This window comes from Chrysemys picta, chromosome 5, assembly GCF_011386835.1.
Source record: "Chrysemys picta bellii isolate R12L10 chromosome 5, ASM1138683v2, whole genome shotgun sequence".
In the NCBI taxonomy this organism is placed as follows: Eukaryota; Metazoa; Chordata; order Testudines; family Emydidae; genus Chrysemys; species Chrysemys picta.
Window position 1 is genome coordinate 32,317,163 of NC_088795.1, and position 27,491 is coordinate 32,344,653.

The 27,491-nt window shown below is 39.7% G+C and overlaps 1 protein-coding gene and 1 long non-coding RNA gene across 28 annotated transcripts in view; one reads left to right on the forward strand and one right to left on the reverse strand.

Annotated features, from left to right (window-relative positions):
• Positions 1-27,491, reverse strand: part of TBCK (TBC1 domain containing kinase) — a 240,907-nt gene that overhangs the window by 84,350 nt on the left and 129,066 nt on the right. For 26 of the 27 annotated variants that reach the window (XR_010601746.1, XR_010601753.1, XR_010601752.1 and 23 more), the window contains one exon: positions 8,659-8,834. Coding sequence is in view for 3 of the 27 variants with exons in the window: in XM_065597661.1 (XP_065453733.1) it covers positions 8,659-8,834 (176 nt within the window). In the remaining 24 variants the exon portion in view is untranslated. Of the gene's footprint in view, positions 1-8,658; positions 8,835-27,491 lie in introns of those variants that run through there. The other variant, XM_065597662.1, reaches the window with a different exon arrangement.
• Positions 1,941-10,459, forward strand: LOC135983918 (uncharacterized). Its single transcript, XR_010601768.1, has 2 exons — positions 1,941-6,677; positions 7,877-10,459. It is a non-coding gene; the product is annotated as an uncharacterized LOC135983918 (long non-coding RNA).

Genomic DNA, 27,491 nt, shown 5'->3' on the forward strand with positions numbered 1-27,491 from the left:
TATATCAAGAACCTCATTTATTGTTTACCCATATTGAAAACAACAGCTGCCACATCACAGGAAAACTAATAGCATGAAGATTTATTTGCTGTTTAAAAAGTGACGGATGGAATCATTTCGAATTCTGCAGTGGTCAATGAGTACTTAGTTTCACAGGAGGAAGCAGAGATTTATGCTCAGGGACACATCATTCTGTCTGTTTTATCAGCATGGAGCCTTGTAAAGGTTTAACTTACCCTTAAACAGCCATGAAACGCTTCCAAAATAACTACTTTGCCCTCACTACACCCTTTAGATATCAAGTACTATGAACTCAAAGCTTCTACCACAAATTAAAGTGTCAGCAATTGCTCCTTGTGAAGTTCATGTGTGTGAGTGTCAGTTTTGATACGGTGCTGGAAATCGCTTTTTCATAAAACCAACTCAGGAGTCCCATTTTGTTTTTTACTAATTCCTTTTAAAACAGGTTTTATCCATAGCATGCAATTATATCAATGCAGTGATATGTTTCTCTCTCAGAGAAACTGAAGTGCACAGAAATAGAACCCCAAACCAATCTCAAATGGATTGTTGAGCATCTCTCAAAAATCTACACATTTCTGCATTGTTTTACGTTAGTCCTACCATTCTGAAATTGCCCTAATTTAAACGCTAAGATATGAAGTATGAACAAAATCTCAGCTAACTAAAAATGGAAGAACATTTCCCAAACTGAAATTGAACTCCAAACTGAAGTTTGAAAGAGTTTAATTTATTATTTGCTTATTCTTAAAATTTTCACAAGCATCTGCATCTCTTAGTTTCAACAGAAACTTAAGCACTGCAAGAAGTTCCAGTGAAATGTAGGACTATTCTGGGGTTAATACACTGAACTGGGAATCAGATGATTGGGGTTCTATTCTTGGCTCCACTACTGACTCAATGAGAAGCATTTACTCTGTTTACTTCAGTTTCCACATCTTTAAAATTGGGATATTACTTGCCTACTTCACAGAGGTTTTGAGAGTGTAATTTAATATTTTAAAGTTCTTATAGGTTATTAGACAAAAGGTGCTAGACAATTTCTTATTTACAGCCTTATTAAAATCAAGAAATTCTGTGTATCGTATGGGACACCTATGAAAGGGTTAATATGTAAAAGCCAACAACTCCTAGAAGTTGTTAGGTAAAGTCTGGATGCATAAAAGGAGCTAAGGCCCTAAGTCCCAGTTCTGGCACCACTATGATGCACAAAACTTCTGCTGAAGCTCGCAGGTGCTTACACTCAGTTGGCACCTAAGTTTTTGTAGTACAAGTTCCCTAGCCACGTATGTTCCTGTCTCTGCAGGATATGTGAACTGCTTCCTCTCTGGGTCTCCAGACACCTATCATCCACCTAAGCCCCAGAGTGATTCACAAACCACGGGAAGACAGGTGTTCAGCCATCTAAGTTGCCTGATATGGTAGGTACACCTCTACCCCAATATAACACGACCCGATAGAACACAAATTCGGATATAACGTGGTAAAGCAGCACTCTGGGGGGCGGGGTGGGGCTGTGCGCTCTGGCGGGTCAGCGTGTCTGGCTCCAACACGCTGCTCTGAGCGGCGTGTTAAGGGTGCCGGGCCAAGGGTTTGGATAAGGGGCAGAGGGCCTCAGGGGGCAGTCAGGGGACAGGGAGCAGGGTGGGGGTGAATGGTTCGGATATTCTGGGGGCGGGGCAGTCAGGGGATGGGGGCATTGGATAGGGTGTTGGAGTTGTAATTAAAGAAAGGAGATACAATTTAACCATTGTAGAACAGATTTAAAGGGGAGCTCCGGGCCCTTTAAATCCCCGCCCGAGCCTGGCTGCCAGAGCGCTGGGGCTCCGGCAGCCGGGCTCAGGCAGGGATTTAAAGGGCCAGAGGCTCTGGCCGCTGTGGGGAGCCTCAGGCCCTTTAAAGCACCGCCCGAGCCCCATTGCCAGAGCTCCGGCAGTGATTTAAAAGGCCCGGGGCTCCCCACAGCGGCTGGAGCCCTGGGCCCTTTAAATCACCGCTGGGGAAGTCAGTCCAGTCCAGCACGGCGTACCGGCTTACTTTCACCTCTGGATAGAACGCGTTTTCACCTATAATGCGGTAAGATTTTTTGGCTCCCGAGGACCGCGTTATATCGGGATAGAGGTGTACAATCTGAGCATGCCTGCCAGATCAGTCCTCTCAGGTGAGTTCGTGAAAAACAGCTGGGGAGAAAAAGAAGAACCTCCCACATAAAACGTTTAGTCCAGTGATTAGGCTACTCATCTGGGATGTGGGAGAAACCTGGTTCAAGTCCACACTTCATCTGAGGAGGAGAAGGGATTTCAATTAGGATCTTCTACCTCTCAGGTAAATGAATGCCTTAACTATTGGGCTATGGGATGTTCTAGTGCTAACATACAGTGAGTGGGCAACATTATGCAATACCATATATCAAGCCGCTCTCGTCACCTTGATGAGCAAAATGTCATCGAGATCGGTTTGATGAGAATGATGCAATAATTCAACAGCTACTCACTAAAAAACATGTGATGGATAATCACATTTTTGTATCCCTGTAGGCACAGTTTTAACATATAGGAATCTGTGTCGTGATATCCAATCTCAGCTCAGAAACATGCAAGATCAATGATGGAATGCCAAGGCAGATGAAATCCAGGGCTATGCTGACCCTCGGGAGCCCAAAGACTTCTATGCCGCTTCGACCGATGTATATGGTCCAATACAGCATTACAGTCTCTTTGAAGAGAGCAGATGGCCTAACACTGATGTCTGATAAAGGAGAAATCCTCCAGAGGTGGCGCAAGCATTTCAGTGATCTTTTGAACACACTGTCCAACATCACGGACGATGCACCAATAAGAGCAATGGATCAGCCACCTTTTAATGACAACATGGATGCAGCCCCATCCCTTGACTAAGTCAGCCCTGCTATCAGTACCATGAAGAACTACAGAGCTCCCAAATCTGATGGCATTCCTACAGAAATATTCAAATATGGCGGCGAGATCCTGCTGAGGTGACTACATGGACTATTTCTCAATATATGGAGCAATTAAGATTTACTGTAAGACTTCAAAGACTCTACTTTGTCACCATATACAGAAGAAAGGTGAAAAGTTTGACAATGGCAATTATCACGGTATCTCATTACTCTCCATCACTGGAAAGATTCTGACTAGAACACTCTTTGATTGTCTGCTATGCAAAATCACTAAATGCGTGTTACTAAGGTTGCAATGTGATTTTAGGCCCACAGAAGGAATGGAAGACAAGCTATTTGTAGCCCATGAGATGGAGGAGAAATGCAGAGAACAGCAACCTGACCTTTACACTGTCTTTATTGAACTGGCTAAAGTATCTGACACCGTCAATAGATGTGGGTTTGGCAATTATTACATAAGTTTGGTTGTCCAGAAAAATTCACCAACATTCTGAGGCTATTTCATGATGGAATGCTCGGAAAAGTCTGTGTAGATGGTGTTCTGTCTGACCCATTTCCTATCACTAAAGGTTTTAAGCAGGCTGCATAATTGGTCCACTCTTGTTTAATATCTTCTATACAGCAATGCTTGATTATGCTACAAGAGCCCTGAATACTGGTATCAGGATATGTTTCCAATTCTCTGGAACAGGCTGCGATGTTCCACGAAGGCCTTCGGGCAGTTGTTCATGAGCTGCTGTGTGTCAATGACTGTGCTCTAGACAAGACACAATTGAATATGAATGGATCTGCAAAATCTGCAGAAAGATACAGACTGATATTCTGAAAAAGACAGAGGCCATGTAACAACCTGCACCAGGGAAACTCCACATGAAACCAAAAGTCACCATCAGAAACACTGCTAAATGTTGTTATAGACTTTTACTATCATGGTAGTATATTGTAGATTTATGTTAGTATAGACAAGGAACTGACCAATCATATCAACAAAACCAGGTGATCATTTGGCTGACTATCAGGAAGAGTTTGGTGACAACATGGTATTAAACTTCAAACCAAGTCTATAAATCAGTTGTGCTGTCCAACTTATTGTATGGGTGTGAGACCTGGACCCGCTACAGGGATCATATTAAGTTTCTAGATAAGTTCCATTTACAATATCTGCATTCCAGATTCTGCATCAAATGGCAGGATAAAGTTACCAATAATGAAGTTCTAGAATGTAGTTACTCCACAGGGATTGAAGCCAGGCTTATCACAACACAGTTATGCTGGGCTGGTCATGTGCTGAGGATGGACGACACCAGAAAGTCAAAGCAGTTGTTATATGGCAAACGGAGAGTGGGCAATCACATAGGAGGTGGCCAAAAGAAATGCTGCAAAAGACACACTGAAGCATAACTTGAAACAGTGCGACATTGAGACTAACAGCTGTGAGTCATCAGCAACTGACAGACCACACTGGCAAACAGTAGTCAATGACGGGGTTACCCTATACGAGGTAAACTGTCGTATGGATCTTGAGGCACAGAGGCCAAGTTGTAAACAGTGGCAGATTCAGCAGTGCCTCAGCATCAAGCTATGCACTTCATGTGGAAAGGACTGCCACTTGCGCATCGGTCTGTTTAGCCACAACTGTACAGTACTCATAAGCCATAATACTGTCATCAGCATCATCTTCCATCATGAAGGCCAACATCATGCTGTGTTCTGATGTCTCTCTCTCAATCTCTTCTCTTAAAGCTCTTCCACTTTGGATAAATAATCCAAGAGTTATTTGGTCCAGAGAGCGAAACCCAGCAATGACTTTATAGCCTGGTGGTTAGAGCTTTCACCCAGGATGTAGGACACCCATAATCCAGTCCTCCTGCTCCAAAGTCACAACAACAAACTCCTTTTATACATCCAGACCTAAATGTCCTGCTCCCAAGGTACGATAGTCTAATAAGATTTTATGAACAATTAATGAACATGAAAACCTGTGTGAAATCTTTTGGGTACCAATTAAGAGAAAAATCACAACACTGGGCCATTCTTCCACTAGTTTGAATAAAATGATCAGAAATGACTGTGCATGTGAGCATGACAGACATCTTTTTTTCCCTAAGGTACAGGAGTAGGTTTGGGGGAGCAGGGAAGTAAAAGTAGAATTTGCTTCAAAAGCATACCAGTTCCAAGTATGGAGATTAGTCACTATTTATGGCAGTACTCGTAGAGGGCTAGTAGACTGCAGGCTTAAATTACAAGAAGTCGCATTGGAAGGAGCTAAGAGTTAATCTTTTAAGATTAATACTAGCATGCCATTCTTAAATGTGATTAGTGTGAACAGTTCCAGTTTGATGACTATCGCTGTTGCATGATGGGAAAGCATAACCAAAAAAACTTTTGAAAGATTAATAAGAGCGAGAACCCAATACCACTAATTACTGTCGTTTATTCATGTCTAATTGGAAGGAAGAATCTCGCCCCTACCACAAACTGTACAAACAGTTCTTATTCACAGCTCCATTGTAAATAGTACTAAGTAAGATAAAAGTTTAAAAATAGGACAGTTCTTTTAGATAGAACATGACTTTGCCCATATTGAGTATGCTAAGCTGCTCAATGCAACAACTGACCTAACCTTTAAATAGAATAAAATACATTTACTTAGAGTAATGACATTGGTATCTAACTATGCAGACTGTTTTTTCTTGTGGTTTGTATTCTTTCTAATCTTAAGTGACCATCTTAACCATTCCAGTCCTTAGCTGATTACAAAGGCAGAGATTTTGTGAAAGACTGAAAGACCATAAAGTACTTAGCTAGGACCTTCATAAAAGGAATGGAACACTGCCAGTATTTCTGCTAACATGTTGAATGAAATGAGGCTACGACAGAACTGCTGGCTTTCTACTGCAATAGAAAATGCTCGGGAGTACATTACCTTTTCATTACAAAGTTTTCTCTTGGTAAAATAATCTTGGAAGAAAGGGGTCACTAGATCTTATGCTCGCAATATGTACTTCATTACAATACAGCAATTCCTTAGTATCCAAGGACAGCCTTATAGTGAAGTTATGCTGGACACCGTTTAAAAATGTCATGAACAAGAAACCTGTTGAAAGTCCTCTGTTTCCCACCAAATCACATTAAAAGATATTCTGCTCTCTCTTTCTTGTAAAACAATAAAGTTGTGTACGAAAGGGTGAAATGAATGAATATGAGTGAAATATGAAAATAAATTACAAAATGATTCTCTTATAATTGTGCATATTGAGATATTCTCTTATAAAACTCACAAAGCAGTATAGTATTTTTCTGAAGATAGGTAATATATGTAACAGGAAATACAGTGATACTATACAGACTTTTTTGCATTGAGATGAAAATGTTAGAAGGCTGAGTACCTCCCATCCCTGAGTGGATATACAACAACATAGGTGATGCATTCTTCTTAGGATTTCACCTACATGTTCAGAATATCTGACAGTTGTCAACTTCTTATGTATAGTATATTCTCTGGGAGATATTGGGACATTCCCAGATAACAGGTCAACTAACTCAATGGATTATTTTATTACCAGTACAAGCTCACTTTTCGCAAGGAGACTCCTCACTTCTTACAACCCTGGAGACTGATGTCTGCTATTTATCCACAAAATAGGTACAGCATGAATAACCGTAGCTTCCCACACTGAACCACCCATTAATATGCCTCAGACTGACCAGAAAGACAGTCCAGGATCTTGGAATGGTGAGCCTGCTAACAAGAGAACTACTTAGTGAAATTCTGATGAGGATTTATTATGAGAATAATAGCTACATTCTTTATGATAAAGAGTCTATTTCCTGTATAATAGCTCAAGTTTCTGCTGGCCTTCTAAATAACATGGTAGATAGAAAAGAGGACCAAATTAAAAGTCTTTCCTACTTTGACCCTTACTATGAATATAGCTTAAAAATTAACCTTAATTCTGTGAGGGGAAAAAGTCACTGAAGTCCAGACAATGATGAGTCAAATGATTCAGATACCCGAGCCTGTGACTAACTTGAAACTCAACTGATGCATGAAATTAATAAACACAAGGAAAAAATTACACTTCCATGCTTTGATCCTCTTTATTTTATCTAGACAGCAGATCATGTTGAGCGTTCAAGTTTTGGCATCTTTCCAGTTACGATTTGGAATAGTCTCCCAATTCTACCATGCTCTGTTTTGCAGTAAACAGTGTCAAATATTAAACATTGAGGAAAATACTTTAATCACTGCTTCTTCCTAAGTTTACCATTCCCCTTAAAAGAAAGGATTTATCAAGCTGTAAACTCCTGAAAAAGCCAGTAACAAAGATTTTAAAAGATTAAGACATTTGATACCTATGTTAGCTCAGTGTAAAAATCATCCAAGTCACATATGAACCCTAAATAGTTAATACTGATCCATTACTGAATGGAAACTTTGTTTAAAGAAAAATAAACATGGGACACTTTCTAGCAATCCTACTCTTCTAGGACACCATACTGTCTTAAAAAAAAGCTTATATAGATATTCTATAGTTTAGAATTCACAGCTCTTTTCTCAGATGCATACAGCATGGTACATTTTGCATAGTACAGAATATATACTTGCAATATGTATTAATTCTGTGGATGTCTAAACTGCAATAAAATTTGCACTAACATTTTGTGACAAGCCACGTTACTGTGATCTGTTTGCTGGTGTACAGAAGCAGGAACTTGGGACCTGACCTTTAAGTAGCCATTACAGCCTGTTACCTAGAAAAATTAGGTACATATCCTTCAAAAGCAATAATCTGCACCAGCTTTACTGTTATGAAAGGAACTTTTTATAAAGTGGTAAATAAGTAATTACAAATAAATAACTATACTTTAAAATGCTGCCTAGGACATTAAGAGACTCACCTAACAATGTGTTGTGATCTATCCCACTTTTAGATGGAGACTGCTGACAGAGATATGCTCCTTGCTGAAAGAATCACATAACTGAAAAAAAATAAAAATAAAGAAGCCAAACGAAAAAATCCTCGAAGTTGTATATGTTAAATTAAAAGCCATGTTTGAAGAATGTAATGAAAAATATATTGGATACAATCCGCAGCTACACTGAGAAAAAGGTGGCTGTAGGCTGCCTTTATGCCTTCCCTGATCGTGAGTCAGCTGGGTAGCTGAACAAGCCTCCCTGCATAAGTTAGAGCAGCCACGGGGCTACTTTAAGTCATGCCAATTACAATACTCTCCTTAGGAATTTTTTTCTAGGTGGGGATTGGCAGAACACATCATATACCAACCCTTCCGCTTTCCCTCTAGCCCCCAAAAGCTCATCCCCTCTTCTGAGGCACCCATTGCACCAGTGGAGGAGAAGGAGTGGAGCAGAGAGCTACTGGCGTAAAACCAGCTATGTCAGCTTTACTCCAGTCCAAGATTCCATCATGTCAGGCGAATCCTCAGGTGCTGCTGGCAGCTTTAACGTCACTGTGTGCTGCTCCAGTGGCACAAAGTGATCTCATTAGGATTGAGGATCCAGCCCACAGCCTGAGGAGCAAGAGAGAGACTAACTTATAGGGAAACTTCTTTGCCCTCTTTTCCACAGAGAAAGTTTCCACTATCAACCCTATCTTAAGACTCTCTGCTGCATATCTGTAGCGCTATTTACATTATTTATCATGCTCAATTAAAATAGGCAGGAGTAGTGGTGAATCGGCCAATATGAAGGATACTCTTCGCTATTACGGATGTCAACTACAAGCAGTTTTGGCTTGCTAGATTTGGTTTTCTTTGTAGGCGTTTTGAAGTGACTAGGTCCCGTCAGCTCACACAAGTCAATCAGATCTTCTGCTGAAATCCGTGGCGACACTTCCGCCTTCAGGTCATTCAACTGGATAGAGTCCCTAGACTTTAAAGAGAGAAAAATAAAATCTTTAAAATGATGTAACTATTTATTTGCAGTGTTATTGTAGCTGTTGGCCCCTGATTGTTAGAGAGACAGAGTAGGTGAGGTTAATATCTTTTATTGCTCCAACTTCTGTTGGTGAAAGAGATGAGCTTTCGAGTTTACACAGACCTGAAGAAAATCTCTGTACAAGTTCAAAAGCTTGTCTCTTTCATTAATGAAAGCTGCTCCAATAAAAGATATAACCTCACCTACCTAGTTTCTCACTTAACTGTTTAGGCATTATCCAGCATTCATTGCAACTTCTGCTTCATATGATCATCCTAAATATAAAAGTGAAGTTTTGCAGAGAAACATTCCTTTCTTGTAACTACAGAAAAGTTTGAGATAAGCCATATAGCACTGCATCTAGAACTTTTCAAATTATTCATTGTGGATAGTTTATCTGAAAAACTTAGCTTTATTTTCTGTTTGAAAATTATCCATAAATAGATTTTTATGAACATGTCATTTGTAATTGTTTGAGGAATAGCTAGTGAAAACAAATTTTAGCCTGTTCTTGGTTCATGAAGTGTTCACTACCGATAAGATCCTCCTTCACTCCAGCCACTTTAGGCAAGGTAAAAGGGCCCTAAAAGCCTTGGATCTCTCCAGAGGAGGACTTCCCTAGTTCAAGAACTGATGTAGACAGCCACAAGTTGTCCTTCGAGGATCCCCTTGAAAGCCCTCATGTAGAGGACATGTCAGGAATGGGATGAATGTGAAGTGAGTGGGGAGGAGATTTTGGGCAGCAGTAGGGCCCATAGGTCAACTGGGAAACCCACCATAATTTAGACTGTTCCATGGAGCTGTCTAAATTATGACAGAGGCTACTCCAGTCCCAAGAGTAGCTCAGGATCAAGAGGATGCAAAGATGACTTAGAGCAACCGTAACCTCCCCTGATCTGTGAGTTCTGTCCTGCATCTATGAAGTGCAGCACAGAATCTCTCCCTGTGCCCTTTCACTATTTATTATTCCTCCATTGAATCATATTTTTGGTCACCTAAGTCACTTGGTATTGTTTCTGGATGAGCTAAGCTTTATAAAAATTATTTGGGAACACTCAGCTAATTTATTGTGGTGCCACAGAAATACTCTATTATTTGCCCAACAGCCTTTCCATTGTGAATGCGCTCACAAATATTCAGAAGCACTAGAATCTGTGGTGCTTTTGCTTTTTGTTGTTATTGTGAAAAAACACATGTAATTAAGCCTCACAAAAAAGAACAAAATAATGCATAATGAACACCATCAAAGTGAATCAGTGCATCTTATTCACAAATATATTTTGTGAACAGTATATATTGATAATTGCTGATGAATACAAAACCACTAAATTACAGTAGAGTTTATGTACAGGGAATTTCAATGAGATGGTCACAAAATGCAGAAAGGTGGGCCACAAAGTGTGGTAGAGCTTTTCCAACCATAGTGCTTATTTATAATTGTGAAATGGCTGAATTTTTAAGAAGTTAACTTTAAAACAGCTCCTCATTGTAGAAGAATCACTTCTACCAAATCCAATGCATTCCATAAAAAAAAAAGCCATGACAAACAGATATACTTTGCAGCATGCTCAAAAGGCCAGCAAACTCAAGCTCTGTAAGAGTGATGCAGGGAATTGAATTCCAGTCGTGAAAACTCATTGAGAATGTCCAGTTACCAACACCCTGGTGTTTAAATCTAGAGACTGTTGAAAATCCCAGCTGATCTCATGAGAAATGGTAAAATACCCAAGGACTTAAAATAGTAGAATGCATTACACCACCCATGTTATCTCTAAACAGGACTGAGCCAAAGTGAGTTAGATCATTTTCACCAGTAACCTCACAGCAATTTTGCGTCAGCAGCTAATGGATCTCTATGGGGAAGTCTCAATACTTCAGCTTCAAATGTTACCAGCTTTAACTTTTCAAAGCACCCATACCAAAGCAAACAATTTTTTCTACATTTAGAAAATCCAGCACAGGACATGTGGTTCAGAGGCTTCAATGCACCATTGCGTTGTGTTTTACTGTAGTCTGCAGAAGTAGCATGTACCTATCACCACTTTGTCCGCTTGCCTCATTGCCTAGTAATGGCATTTACAGGCATCTGATTTCCATAATATTTTAACCTAGCAGTAAAGAGTTAATGAAGTCAGTCACGTATGCACAAAGGCTAAATTCAGCTCCACTGTGCCAAAATGTAGCCCTGCTGTATGTGACTCCAATGGAGCTTTTCTTGCTTACACCAGGGCTGAATTTGTCCCTATGCAACTGTTGTGCTCCTACTGTGTTTGAGGTCAAATATAGGTGAAATTTTATAACTTCTGAGTGTTCAGCTGTTGCCAGTGAATTATTCCAGCTTGTCTGGAGACAAATATGTGCAGGATAGCTGGGAACTGCTAGAGTGAGCATCTTCTGGAAGCTGTTTAGACTACTGCTTTGGTGACTGTTACTGGTGGAATACTTTTTCTGTGTTAATTAAAAGGTAGCTATTTTGTTTAGAAAATCCAAATGTGTGCTTTGCAATTCTTCCATACACAACAAAGGTGCTGGGGCCACTTCTCCCCAATGCAGATATTACTCTCATTAACATTACTGGACATTATATGCACATCAAACAGTAAATACAGCCCAGATGTAAAATACAAAATAGAAAAATTAAAAATCTAAAAATGGTCCCTACATTACTGGTGAACGTTACTGCATTGATTTTAAGAGTTAAATATATAAAGTGCTGTTTAAGAGCAGGATTATTCTAAGAGTATCGGGGGCTGAATTTTATGCTTAGCGAAAAACAGAACCATAGTTCATGGAATTATCTTTGCCATCTAATCTCTTGTATATACGTATGGGTATGTTGATACTGATTCAGTACCTAGCTTATCATTTGCTTTGCAATTTGTACTTATCAATGAGGAAACATATACATAAGAGAACAGGCGTGTTAGCAATCAGGAGACACTGAGACACTTTAATCAGAGTATTAAATAGAGCTGAGGAGAAGACTGTTTTCCTGTCCCATGAACATTTTCAAGATATCAAAACATTTTCCCGTCTCAAATTAGGATGAAAAGTCAAAATCTTGACAATTTTTGCAAATCAAAAATCTGAAAAAAAATTTGCTCTGAGTCAATCAAAACAATTTCTAAACATTTCATTTTGGTTTTGATCTTCTTCCTTTTTTTAAGCTTTAAGTCTAAATTTAATAAACTTCAAAATAAAAACTCAGAAAAATTAAATTCAGAAAAATTAAGCTTATTACCCCCCAAAATTTCAAGTCAGATTTGTCAAAACCAATTAACTGTTTTGCAAACAGTTTCAGTTCTGATGAATCAACATTTTCCAGCAAACCCCCCCCCCCCCCCACCAAACAACAACAGTGCAATGAAAAATGAGTGATCAGGTCTGGTATTAATTAACTCAAGTAATTACTGCTAGCACTAACCCTTGCTTCAGCGGTGTGCTGTAAACATGTGCTAGCTTATATTGATTCAGCAGAACCTCAAAGATACGAACACCAGAGTTACAACCGGACACCATGTGAAACCGGAAGTAACCAATTAGGGAGCAGTGGGGACCAAAGAAAGAAAGAAAAAGCAAATACTGTACTGTACTGTGCCTGTATTGCATCTTAAAAGTAGGCACATCTGGGCTGCATGTCCCTACGTATGGGGCAGCTACTTACAGCTAGGAGGTGATGACATTGGGGCTGCCAGCCCAAGGCAGCTGGAGTCGGCAGAGCAGGAGCAACGCTGGGGTCTGTGCTGTTTTCACACACCCACCCCACCGGCCGGGAGAAGGATGCACGTTTTTTACCTCCCCCCCTCCGGTCAAGAGGGGGACGCGCTGTTTTTATCCCCTCCCCCCAGCTGGGAAGGGGACAAGGTACAAACTCAGTCCGAAAGAAGCTGCCTGCAAGGAAGCTGCCAGCGCTGAGGAGGGAGCAAAGCTGGAGCCTGGCCTGGAGTGTCAGCTGCTGGAGCCCAAACTGCGCTTTGTTCGGATTTACGAACATTTCAGAGTTATGGACAACCTCCATTCCAGAGGTGTCTGTAACTCTGAGGTTCTACCGTATTATTAATTTCCCACTCAAAATATAGTTTATTATCTTCTCTACAGTTTTGCTACTAACTAGGAAAAGAATTACATTAATGTGCTGGAGAAACAGTAAAGGCAAAATGAAGCTATACAACAAAGGGATGTTGTAGTGGTGTGGTACAGCATACCTCCGAAAACAGACCTTAGCCAGCCTATGTACAGTTACACTTACCTTTGCTATGATCAGGCAATCAAAAGGTATTCATAACTATAGACAGCATCTACTGGACTAAAAAGAATATGCTAACTTACCAAACTGGTTTTTCTGGTCGGTCTGTTATAGTCTTCAGAACACAATAACTTAGAAATCTGTGGTCTCTGTTATGAGATATACTCAGCATGCAGAATTTTTTTACCCCAGTGAAAATAATAAAGGACAATTTATGACAAAAAGACACCCCTGAGTTTCTAGATAATATACTGTTAATTTAAGTACAACAGAATTCTCAAGAGTAAAAGAGTATTGTAACCTTAATTCAGCCACCATGTACCTTTGCATTAGGACAGTTTTTAATTATATGACTACATACTTTCCCCCCTCTCCCCCCCAGGATACCTGCCTAATTCAGTGCACAGGACTGATGCACACAGGGTAAGAATTAAGGTTGAACAGGCAACCTTAAATCTGGTATTTCCTATGCTTGTATAATAGAAGTCATAATCATCAAAATTCTACATTATCCCCAACGGGTAAATAGGAAACAAGTGCTCCATAAGTAAGACTATGCCTACACTATGAGCTAGGGATGCAATATCCCTGCTCACATACACATACTTGTGCTAGCACTCATTGAGCTACCAGGAGTATAAATAGCAATGTAGCCACAGTAGCATGGGTAGCAGCAGTGGAAGCATGACTGAGCTGTGCTCAGTACATATTCAGTGGTTTCAGGAGAGCTTGTAAAATCTTTATACACTTTTCTGCACACTAAATATAGTTTCACGTCTTCCACAATCTGCTGTGACAGCAGTGATATTTGGTATTAGCTAGAGCTCCACCTGTTTATTATCATCATTTATTTGTATTGCCATAATGCCTACCAGCCCTACTCAGGGGCCAAGATCCACACGCTCGGCTCTGTACAAATAGAACAAAAAGACGGTTCCTGCTCCAAAGTGCTTATAATTTAAGGGCATGTCTAAACGAAGCATCAGTATGAGGCAAGCTGTGGTGTAAATCTGCAGTGCACTTACATGCTGCACGCTAACTGTCCATGTAGATTCTGCTACTGTGCCCTAAAGTTTGAAACAGCAGTATGCAAATCATACTGGGGAACTTTCAGGGCGCAGCAGCAAGATCCACATGGACAGTTAGTGCACACATGCTGGAGTACTGTAGATTTGCCATGCGCTAATTTGCGGTTTAGACAAACCCTATGTGATGCAGAAAGAATCTTCAAGATTTAGACATAGCCTGGATATGAGGACTTGGATACCTGAGTCGAAGATGATGCCCACATTATGGGCCAGAGTGACAGGCAGGATGGTGGTGCTGTCCACAGTGATTGAGAAAGAAGGTGTAGTGGAGGTCTTTGAGGAAGATTAAGAGCTCTGCTATAGCCACTTTTAGCTTAAGCGGACAGCTGGACTTTTGGACAGAATTCTTAACTGTACCCAGTGATTGGCCTCATCCCTTGCTTAGGCCTTTTGGTGGTGGCATAGCTAGGCACCAGTTTCCAGCTGAGGGGGGGGGGGGGGGAGGAGAGAGAGAGAGGCCATTTGAAAATAAGCCTCCAAAAGGATTACTTGTCCTCTCAGCAGCATTTGTGGCCACTGTCCATTTTAAATTCATTTAAAAAACCCACCAAGCCGTGAATATAAAACAGCTCCCAATTAAGAGCCTGATTCCGCCAGGTACTTAAGCATTTATCTAATGTTAAGCTGCAAATAGTCCCATGGAGGTCCTTGGGACTACTTACATACTTAAAGTTAAATCATGTACTTGCTGAATCAATGCCTACTTAAAAAAAAAAATAGAAAGTGAGAGCTGAAAGAAGCCACTAGGCTACAAATGGCAGCTCTAAAGGCAGTAAGGCTCATTGGCTGACAGGTGTAAAAAAAGAAGAGGTCCAATTGACCAGGACACCTAGGAGAAAAAATAGGAGGAGGCATTTATAACTTACTCTCTTCTGTTATCCTTCTGATATGACCTATTTAGGGTTTTCCATACTGTATACAGAGAAAAATTCATTGAAAAACTTTTTTTCTCAATAATGGAAAGTAAAATTAAGGATCCGTAGTCTGTGAGCAATATCAGGGTATGCATTAAAAAGCCTCACATGCGGACACACACAGTTGTGGTTTATAGTTATTTAAAAAGATGGGTTTAAAGGTCAAAAGTAGCAGACAGAAAACTGCAATCAAAATATAGGGATGAATCAAACACCGTTGCTCAGAAAAATGAAAGACAGTAGTTAGAGAGAGAGAGCTTTTACAACAGCGTTCCACTCATTGTTCTTGGTAGTGACCTTACTGCCTGAGCTGGGAAACACTTGCAAGTCACTGTTTCTCCTGCCCTTTTCTTTAAAAGTGCTTTCAAATCTGCTCCTAGTTACACTGTAGTAAAATTCCTGAACTTTTATTTTCCCGTATCCTAACGTCAGTGCGGAATCTTATTTTAGAAAGCTTAGCTATAAGAAGTTGTTCACCAGGGAAGGTTGCTTAACCGACAGCACAATTTAGAAAAAAGATTTATATGAGCTGGCATTAGAAGTCTACTCTCATCCCATGTGTTTCCTTGACTACCCCCTAAATCCTTTAAATTAGAGCACTTGTTCTTCTCACCCCATTAACTTTTAAACAGGACTGGGAATTACTAAGCTATATGCATTTACTGCTCTTAATACAAAGGAGGCATTAGGAATTTTAATGTTTTTAATATTAGGAATTAAAGCTACATAAATATTCTGAAATTAGAAGCTGAGCTTCAGAAAGATTTCTAGTACTGGTAGGCCACACAATCAGAGCTTCCATCTCATTTTCCATTAAGCTGTAATTTCGGATTGGCATTTCATCCTGGCTTTCACATGCAGATACACCTTTATGGAAAAGAAATTAAGTGTTTCTGATTCTGCTGGACCTGCACTTAGCAGTTCCATCTGATAATAGCTCTTGCATTTAGCTGAGTTTTGGTCCAGGAGACAGAATGGCTTAAGGTGGGCTGCAGGTTTTTTTGCTTTTTGTTTTTAAATGCACTTGGCATTCCTTATCACATTAAAAAAAAAGTCTTTTTTAAACAGAAGTATTTCAGCATTGAATTAAATCAGCGGTTCTCAACCTGTGGGTCAGGGCTTCAAAGTGGGTCGCGACCCTTTTTAATGGGGTCGCCAGGGCTGGGGTTAGACTTGCTGTGGTCCAGGGCCGAAGCCCCACTGCCCGGGGCCGGAAGCCTGAGGGCTTCAGCTCTGGATGGTGAGGCTCAGGTTATAGGCTTTGGCTTTGCCCCCCCCCCCCCCCCACACCCCCAAGGCAGCAGGGCTCAGGCTTTGCTCCTCTCCTCCCAGGGTTGTGTAGTAATTTTTGTTGTTAGAAGGGGGTCATGAGGCAATGAAGTTTGAGAACCCCTGAATTAAATCAATTTCAATGTAAGCAAAGGACCAAGTATGATTTTTTGCAAAATTTCAAATGCCTTAGGAACCGCGTGTTCTGCTGAAGGTGGCATTCTACACGATCTATTTATCTGTGTCCTACCTATGGTATGTGTCTATGTTCAGAAATGAGAGACAATGACTTTTAAAGTTGAGATAAGCTTATAACATGTTTTTAGCCAAGTAGATTTCCTAGAGCTTGATCTGATAATTACTTATTATTTCACCCAGGAAACAAGAAAGCAGAAGACTACAAGCAACTACAAATATATTGTAAACTGGAAAAGACTGCTGCAGACCAATGATGACTCTTACTACAAAGATGTCACTGACCATACCAGTTGGCCCCCTCTCATTTAACATATACAAAACCAAAGAAGGCTCTCTTACCATGCATAATGCTTTACACCTAAATGTAACAGGCTTCAAACAAGTTAGGGCCCCACTGTACTAGGTGCTGTACAAACACATTGTACATGACAGCCCCTTCTCTGGAGAGTTCACAGTCTAAACAGACAAGACCTAACAGGTGGGTGAAATAATAAGGAGACAGGGGAGAGGGAGGATGGGGTGGAGGGGGGAGGAGAAAGAAAAAAAAGCACAGACTAGCTATATACACAGCAAAATGCCAATCACAATCACAATTCACCACTGTCACATAACTGAGTAGAAGCGGTGCGACCTAGTGGTCAGGAGTCTGGCCTAGCAAAACCAAATGGCAGAACCGAAGGCATGGTCAGGAGACAAGTCAATGGATGGAGTCAGGAGTTCTGAGGAAGGTAGGAACTAGGAGCGTGAGCAGGCAGGAGTTGGAACAAGGGATGGTGCAGGAAGCTGGTCTGGCACAGCTGCAGGTGTGAATGCATTGAGCAGCTACTGTACAGCCGTTGCTGCAGTGCTCAAATGATCTGTTGGCCCTTTTTCCCCTGATCAGGGAGCACAGTCATTTAGCAAGGGCTTATTAGGGCCAGCCAAGTATACTGGGTTGCTAGGCGACTGGGCCCAGAGCCAGCTGAATTCCTGTCAACTTATCTAGATATTATCAGATAGCAGTTTTCTGTATACATCACAGGTGAGGTCAGTCTTAAGGATGAAAAGGTGGTAGCTTTATAGATTTTGCCTCTATCCCAAAAAGAGTTTTACACATTCTAAACTCTCTCCAACAACTAATTGGATGTTGCTACTCAATATTATTCAAACTGATTCAAAATGTGTAGTCTCTATAATTAGGCAGGTACAGTCTTCTAAGAACTTCTGCAAGGGGTAGAGGGCCCTTATTAATATTGTCCTTTTTGTTTATAAACAAAGTACTATTAATATTACATACTGATAGCCTCAAAAGTGAAAAGTGCTTTACCATCATGCCACTGCTGAAGACATTCATGCTTAAATCCACTATTAATGACATTAGGGAAGGGGTGGTAAGTTAAATCAGAAAAGCAAGAAAAGGATGTCTGGCAGAAGGGACAAGGAGAAAAAGTAAATTGTTAAAGATGAGACATAGAAAGACACTTTCGTGTTATTCTTTCATATTCAATCAAGAATGCACAGATCTTATAATGTGGTAAACACCACACACACTTTTTCACAATATACAAAGCATAAATGAACTCTGTCGTTTTGCCAGAACTGCTGGTTACTAAGCAAATCCACCTCTGTCTCCCTGGAATAACATAATTGGATGATTAAGCTGATTTTGCACAGCAGAAAGGAAAATTCTCCACTATATGCTGCTGGGTGGGCATGCTGCAAAGTCTCATTTACTGCTGGCTCAGTAAAAGGTTAAATACCTCTCCCTACCACTGTGGGAAACCATTTGAAATTATAAAGCTTAGCTGCAGTCTAGCTGTGTCTTAAACACACAAAGCACAGGTATTAATGTAAATCAACTCAAAGGTAAACCGTGCAAGTGAAGAAACTGGAATGAAGTGACAACTTCCTCTTGCACTTTCGAACAGTGACTAATTTCTTATATTTGCTGAATACTGTTTCCTTTGGAAATTATAAGTAATTAGACTTATTAGCAAGTTATGTTACTTAGCTTTAGGAAAGAAATGTTCATGGAAGAAAACTTGTTTTGTTAAGTAGTTTTAAATTGTTGTTTTATACCCCACTTAACAAAACTGTATTAACATGAACATAAAAAAATTCCCCCCTCCAATTAGAACCAATTCCATTTGGCAGATATTGATTTTTTCTGGGGTTCTAGTAGAGTCCCTTCTATTTTATGGATAAGCATGAGCACCATCAGCAGAGCTTTGGAAAGTCTGTTAGCTGCTACGAGGGCATGCTGACAGACAACAGTACACTGTTTGTGTACTACATTAGCAGTGACAAATTTAAATATTTTTCAGTAAAGTATTTAGGATCCATATTTCATCTGCAGGATTCTCAAAGTTTAAAAATATGGTTATAATCAGCAAAGGTACTCAAAATGATATCTGTGCTCCACATTTATCCTCTTTGTGACTTTGATATATTTTCTCAATTTACAAATCAGGGTCTTAATCCTATAAACTTTTACACACATGAATAGTTTGATTAATGTCAATGGGATTACAGGCATGTACAAAGTTAAGCATGTGCATAAGTATTTGCATGATTAGGGCCCCAACCAAGATTTTTCTGACTATGTTCATTGCAAGCTCAGCCTGGAATCTGAAAACCAAGCCGTGTTCTTTCTTCCACTTACATCATCATCCGAAGTACAGAACTTTAGTTCATAATGTTACCCAATGAGATGGAGATGAGAAAATACAGCTTCCTTTTTCACACCTTGACTTACTCTAGAATGTTCACAGCAATAATAGTATATTGCTAGTGTATTAAAAGGACATGAATGCAACAAGAGAGACCCCGTCTACACCACGGAAATTTTGTAAAAACTGCCTACCATTCTTAACACCAGTTTAGATGCTTCAATATTAGGACCTCTATAACAGACATGCTTTGGTTGCTACTGGTGTTTTAAGTCCCTTGTCATCTAGCTCTGCTTGTGGAAGTCTAATTGATAGGGTGCTTAAAACACCAGTGGTATTACTGTTGGCTAAAATAGGGAGAAGATTGATGCAGAAATAGTGTTACTTTCACAGCACTGCTTTTTTAATCATCACAAAATTTTAAGGCATAGTAAATATGATCAAAATAATTTCAACCAAAACCAAAGCAGGTTAAATCATGGATAGTTCAGCCACCTAAAGACAAAGTATCAATTAAGGACCTGTATATTCAACATCATTAATAATGCCATGGCTTATTTCTATCACTGGTACACAGTTACAAGAGATTGGCACTGGTGTGGTATATCAATCCAACCTTACCTTGGCTCTCAAGCACTACAGTTTGGATGGGTTTCCTTCTTCCCATACTGTCTTTGGATATTATGCAGTATTGATTAAAACATCCTTTTTATTATTAGAGGATTGTTAGTCAAATCTGTTGATTCCAGAGTAGTGGTCAGCTGTAGTTAGAAAAATTGAAGTTGTAGGTAGGGAAGAAATGTATTTATTTATTTGATAATCCAGATTCACCAGTCTGGAGACCCTGCCAATTATATTGAGTTAGTTTGTTGCTAAAGCATATTAGAGTGTTTTGATCCCTTATAAACTAACTGCTATAAAACTCTCCAGTAGTTATAACCAAATGGTTATACTAAAGAGTTTAGGACAATTACTATAAAAACCTGAACTCCTATAAAGTTGGAAGGGGAAAAACGGAGAAAGCGGTAATGATGAAAATGACTGAAGGGACTGACTTACACAAAAATATTAACTGATTACGTACAACTTGGCTAAACATCTGGGGAGTAAATGGGGGAGAGAAGGTAGCTGTGACAAGTATTTGAAGGGTGTGAAAACTCAGGAACAACTGAATTGATAAAAGGGGCTTGTAACTAGGAGCGACAGGATGAAATTGATTAAAATAATTTAGGGTGAATATCCTGAAAATCTATTTAGCCTTAAGGAAGCAATGGAAGTCCCATTTGTCTAAGACATTTTAAATTTATTTAAATTACAATATAGCATAAGGACCCCTCCTGCTATGGCAGGAGAAGGATCTGGTTGACCCAGTAGATTTTTCTTAACCTGATTTTTATAAAGAGCTTCTATGCTGGAACCAGAGTAATCTAGTGATTCACTCCCATCTAGCATGGTATGCAGTGCACGCTCTCTCTATTACCACATGCAATAATGTAACAACTGTAACAATTCAAGAGTAACAATTCAATCATTAAAGAGTGCTCATTAGAGGTTTAAAAAGATAAAAGGGGTGATCCCTTTTAACATGGGAAGTATTGTTTCTCATATTCAGAAAAAGATTTTTTAAAACACTACAAATTAAAACTCCACGTTTGGTTAAGAGACTTTTCTGTGTTGTCCCTGTCAGTTTGCTATGGGTTGCTACAGAAGAAATTGTATTGGCCCAATCATGGGATTACTTGTAATACAGTAATCCCCAAGCTAGGGTAATAGAAACGTATATCCCACAACCTCATGTTTGTATATGGCGCTAGTAAAGCCTCAAGAGTTAAGACTGTCCAACACTTTCCATTATAAGACACTGTTTTCATTTACTTATAACTTAGTCAAACTTCACCATTCAGGACAAAGTTTTCCATGCTGGATGTCTGCCTGATTTTTTTTTAATTTCAGAAAAACATGCTCAGGGGTCTCTTACAATGAGGTTAGGAGAGAAATACATTGCCTTGCCCATGATAAAAAATTTTTAGAACCGTTTTGTTGAGAAGCTCTAATGCCTTCATGCATTTGAGCAGGGAGTTGAAATTTGGCAGGTGGGTTGCCCTGGTCTCAGGGGTGCTGGAACAATTTTCATAGTGAGGGGTGCTGATAATGGAAACCATATATTTAGTGTTTGTTATTACCACTTCAAGCCAGGGGTTGCGGCAGCCCCCAGTACCCATAGTTCTAGCACCACTGCCTGCTGTTGGAGGATATGCCTTTTACCATCCCTATGAAAATCTGCCTAAATTTGGCAGATTTTACAAGTTATAAGCCCCTGAAAATCTCAGTTGCCATGTGTTCAGCAGAGACTGGTTAGAGATTGACAGTTAAATTCTCTGAAGATTCCATCTGCACTGAGCATGCCCAATCCTGGGGGTACAGGGGCTGAGCAGGACTTTCCTTGCAATTTCTGCTCTTGGCTGCACAAGTCTAGCTGTGGCATCAAGCAAAGGAAGAGAGAGCTAGGAGACTATCTTCCATGCTCTCAACGCTCCTCCTGCTGGCACTTAGACACCAAGCAGGAGAAGGCAGAAAAAGCCTGACTCAAATACAGAGAGGGGTGAGGAGACATGTGCGCGACAAGGAGCCACAGGATTCTGGAAATGGGACCTGGAGTTGAGGTTGGATGAGGGGAGGACTGGGATAGGAGGAGGATGGAACTGAGACAAGGAGACAGGGAGGTTGCAGGAGGCACAGGAACTGAGACATGGAGCCTGGGAAAAGAGGAACATCAAGTCAAACAGCCATTGGGGGGGATGGGAGAAATGAAACCTTATTGTTCTTTTAATGTAGGGTGGTTTAATTTATTTATTATATTATACATAATATCCCACATATTACACAACTTCAACTATTAGCTCCACCATTCCTTTATTTTGTCTTTACCACACTTGCTATATCTAGCACAGGGATCTAGGTCTTCACTAAAATGACCCCAAAAATCTAGTGATGATATGCTGCATACGAGAAAATTATTCCAGGATGATTTGAGGATGTGGGGAAGGGGTGTGTATGTTTGTTTTATACAGTTATTAGGACTTTGAAAGCCATTTTCTCATGTCACCTTACAGAGAAAAAAATGTTTCTGTTAATCTCCAATATTTTACTATGCTATACAACAGAGAGTAACAACAAATGGACCAGATCTGGTTTTGGAATCAAACTTGGCTTACCAGAAGCAGAGCAAAACTGAAGGCAAATTCTATAACCAATTCTAATCTTAAAGCATATTTTTAGCACACCCAGTGGATTTACTCAGTGAATTATTTCTGAACTAAAACGAAACCTAATAGGCACTGTGGTGCTCTTTTCATTTTCCTTTTGTAGACACAGACTACTATTTTTATGATAAAAATATGGCCTCTTTAATCAAATAGGAAATAAAACTGTCATACGCAGGAAACTGCGCCACACATACATATTAGCTGCCAAAAGATTTATTTCTAGTAGTGATGTCTCTCACAAAAATAGCCAGGGTTAATGCTCAAATGTGAGAGACTTGTCTTCCTTAAACAACTATGCATCCAGTTCTGAATCTGGCACTTCCAACAGGCTTACACAAGTATGCTATCTGTTGGTTCCCATGGACATATTTTCATGATACATTTCTAACTGTTCTTTTAAAACAAATGTCAGAGAAAAAACCCCACACTATTTTCAGTGTTTCATAGTTTGTTGTACAATACCTGTGGATGGAGGGTAACATGAAATAAAGTTATAAATTGTAGTGCATAAAGCACTGAACAATTATTTAGTAAGTCGCTATCACAGGGGTTCTCAAACTGGGGGTCGGGACCCCTCAGGGGGTTGTGAAGTTATTACATGGGGGGTCACAAGCTGTCAGCCTCCACCCCAAATCCCGCTTTGCCTCAGGATTTATAATGGTGCTAAATATATTTAAAAGTGTTTTTAATTTATAAGGCGGGCCGCCCTCAGAGGCTTGTTATGTGAAAGGGGTCACCAGTACAAAAGTTTGTGAACCACTGCACTATCAAAAGTAATGCACTTTAAAAAAATTCATTTTGTAATTAAATAATATGTCAGAATGGAGAACGTGTCCAACATCTATTAGTGAAAGGATTACACAGCTAACACTATTTGATTTCAAGACAAGAACCTCTAATTATTTTTCTTCTTAATGTGTCTCAGGCTTTAATGATGAACATTCTCAGTTCTAAGAGAAACAAGTAGAATTTATTGCTGAAAAAATAAAGGATAGATAAGAGGCATACAAAACCGTTTGGACATCTTCAGAGAGTTATAGCATTAGAAGATGCCATAGAGAAACAATTCACTCTAACTGGCAGGTCCAGTCCAAGATATCCCACAGAATGACTTTTATTTAAGACAAACCTACTACTTGCTTGGTCAAGAAAGCAGAAAGGAGACTCCCTTCCTTCTACCAACCCAGCTAAAACTTCTGCAGTGACGTGCAATGCCATTCACGCGGTGTCATATCACCAAGAGGGGAGCCAAGATAATTAGTCTAGCATTTGGGAACCAGCTGGGAAACAGATCATCCAGTAATTATCAGCTAGTCAAATGAGCATTAACCAAGATAGGTGGCAAAAATTGCCCGTCATTTAGCAGAGCCCAGAAGCTAAACTATGCCTGTGACCATAATTAAAATTCAGTGTGGAGGGGCATGCACTTTATTGGCCAGAGAGACTTTTTGGATTCTGGAAAGCTTTTCTAACATCCTGAAACTATATTTTCTTGCGCTGCATGTGGGTCAGAGACTGTCATCGCTGTGGTAACCAGCTATGACCAAATAACTCAGGAAGCTTGGAGAATGAAATAACCCATATTGCTCAACCATGATGAATATTTTTATTTTAGTCCTTTCAATATTTGCCATCAACATTTCTTGGCTGCGCTGCATCATGTTTAATGTATTATTACAAGCCTGATCCTTCATTTCTCCAGCATACAACTACTTCCTTCAATGAGTCCCAGGCATGGGAAGAGAGAAAGATTAGGTCCCATATTTTTATTCTCCATTATACTAATTACCATTTGCATTGTTTTTACTGTAAATACTCTCTACTTTTTAAAAGATCAAGATTTTTTGATCTCTAGAGCTACAGAAGATCAAAATCCATTTTTAAACAACAGTCTCCAAAACAGAAGAAAAAAAATTAGCATTCCTAAAAAAAGGAGGGAAAGGTGAGTTTCTTCCTCTAGATCATCTGATTTTAATGCTACACACAAGACTTAGAGGATTCTTAGCAGGATAAATGTTCATCAGAGGAAGTTGCATCTAACTAGCTTCACTGGAACCATAGATATACTTGCTTTTTTGTTTTTATATTTGCAGATTCAAGTCTATAAAACTTGTTTGTAAATCAGTCATGGAATTCTAACTGAGGGAGGTCAGAAGGGTTCAGTGTCTAGAATACACACAGCTTTAAACTCAAATGTGGAGATAATTGAAAAGTTGTGTGAAGAAGAACTGCTTGGACAATTAATGGATACAGAACCTGAGCCTAAGGCACAGACACTTACAGAATACTTTGACTCTGCAGTAATACACTGCATACTTTTGCAGGCTAATCATACTCTAAGGACTCTCACAAACTGCAAATCAGGACAAAATATGTTTTCAATTCTTAATCATCATCTAAATAGGAATCTGTCTGATCTAAATCTCTAGATTATCACAACATGCTCTTGTAATTATACCTATGAAGGTGGAAACAAAGCAGATTGTTACAAATCAGTTTACATTCAATTAAAATAAACTCTAGTTAGATTACAATTTGATAACCAACCATAACATTCTTTAGAGATTTTAGATTACCAATAGGGCTGTCAAGCGATTAAAAAGATTAATTGCACGATTAATCGTACTATTAAACAATGCAAGATTTCTAAAGGTAGCTACATCACTCGACTCAAGGTTTTAGAATCTGAAGTGCCTCCCAAAATCTGAGAGGGATGAGGTGCAGAGCATATTTCCAGAAGTCTTAAAAGAGCAACACTCTGGTTCGGGAGCTACAGAACCAGAACCACCAAGAAAGAAAATCAACCTTTCTGCTGGCGGCATCTGACTCAGATGATGAAAATAAACATGCGGCGGTCCGTACTGCTTTGGATGGTTATCGAGCAGAACCTGTTATCATCATGGATGCATGTCCTCTGGAACAGTGGCCGAAGCATGAAGGGGCATACGAACGTTTAGCATATCTGGCAAGTAAATACCTTGCAATGCTGGCTACAATAGTGCCATGCAAACGCCTGTTCTCATTATCAGGTGACATTGTAAATAAGAAGCTGGCAGCATTATCTCCCGTAACTGTAAACAAACTTGTTTGCCTTGGCGATTGGCTGAACAAGAAGTAGGACTGAGTGGACTTGTAGGTTCTAAAGTTTTACATTGTTTTGGTTGTGAGTGCAGTTATGTAACAAAAAAAAATCTATATTTGTAAGTTGCATTTACACGATAAAGAGATTGCATTACAATACTATGAGGTGAACTGAAAAATACTATTTCTTTTGTTTGCCATTTTTACAGTGCAAATATTTGTAATAAAAATAATATAAAGTGAGAACTGTCAACTTTGTATACTGTGTTGTAATTGAAATCAATATATTTAAAAATGTAGAAAAACATCAAAAGCATGCAATACACTTCAACTGGTATTCTACTGTTTAACAGTGTGATTAAAACTGCGATTAATCACAATTAATGTTTTTGAGTTAATCGCATGAGTTAACTGTGATTAATCGACAGCCCTAATTATGTGGCTGTTATTTAATAACTTAGTATATTTCTTGTTTTATTTTCTTTGGCTATTGATTTTAAAGCCTTATCTTCTGCAAGAAAAAAATCCTAAACCATAATCATTACATTCATATTTTTAAAAATTGGGTAGAACACAAAGGACTGCCATGCTTCCTTTGGTTAATTTAAGCTTCAAATCTCCAGAGACTGCAATGTCAATTTGAAACTCAATATCATCTGCATTTCAACTATTATATATCCTGTTATGAATCAGACACAGACTTAGCAGCACTATACATCAGCATGCATGACTATGGTCCCATAGACATGCATCCCAATAAGCCCACAACTGTCGTCACAAAAGCCACAAAAAATAGACTTAATAAAATGTCTTAAGAAAAATCACACAGCAGTTACACTGAAGGTTAGGCCAAGTTTCCAAGCTTGTTTATAATGTGGACCACATCTTAAAAGACACTGTCTTCTAAATCACCCCCTCCTATCCTATTTGTGGCCACATATCATCTCTGTGCAAACAGCAATTGATTACTTGGAAAACTGATACCAGAAAAGCATTTATGTATATTTAGCTTGTTTTAATTAAGTTTAGCAGCTAGAAACAAAGAAGAAGAGCCAGCACAATGCAACCAGACAATTCTCTGCAGATCACAATCAAGTGCTCCACAGACCACCAGTGACTGGTGATTTTTGTGCCAAAAATCCTAGGTGCAATCCCCACTAGCAATCCCATACTGGGATTTGAATTTGTGAAGTCCTTAGCTGCTTGGGACAAGCTGTCACAGTTCAGGGCAACTGCATCTGTACTCCCACTCTGTGGTCCAGGAAGGGCATCATCCATTTTTAGGCTTCTGGCTTCCAGCCATTACCTCTCTTGGGTGGAGACCTGCATCTCTCTCCTTCCTGACTGGGGTTTTCCTAGGCTCACAGTGTGTTATTCCCAGCAAGCCAGACTGCTTGAACACGCCAGAGTCTGAATTTTGCTCTCCCCCTTCAGAGACTGTAAACAGCATAATTGCCCACAGGTATAAGTTGCCACACAGCTCTTAGCTCAGTGGTTTGAGCATTGGCCTGCTAAACCAGGTTTGTGAGTTCAATCCTTGAGGGGGCCATTTAAGGAACTGGGGTAAAAATCTGTCTGGAGATTGGTCCTGCTTTGAGCAGGAGGTTGGACTACATGACCTCCTGAGGTCCCTTCCAACCCTGATATTCTATGATTCTAAGCAAGTACATTTATTCTTAAAATGAAAGCATTAAAGAGAAAACATATTTAAAACAATAAAAGATCCCACATGCATGCTAAAAAGCGTTACAGAGGTCACCCCAACTCCAACCTCTGTCTCTAGCAGGTGTCAGTCTTTCCAAACCTTTCCTAAAGACTGGGACCCTACCTTGGACAGAAGGTCCTGTTTGTTTACTGGATTAGAAAGAAGGGCCTGAGTAAGTTTATACTCCAGCTATTTAT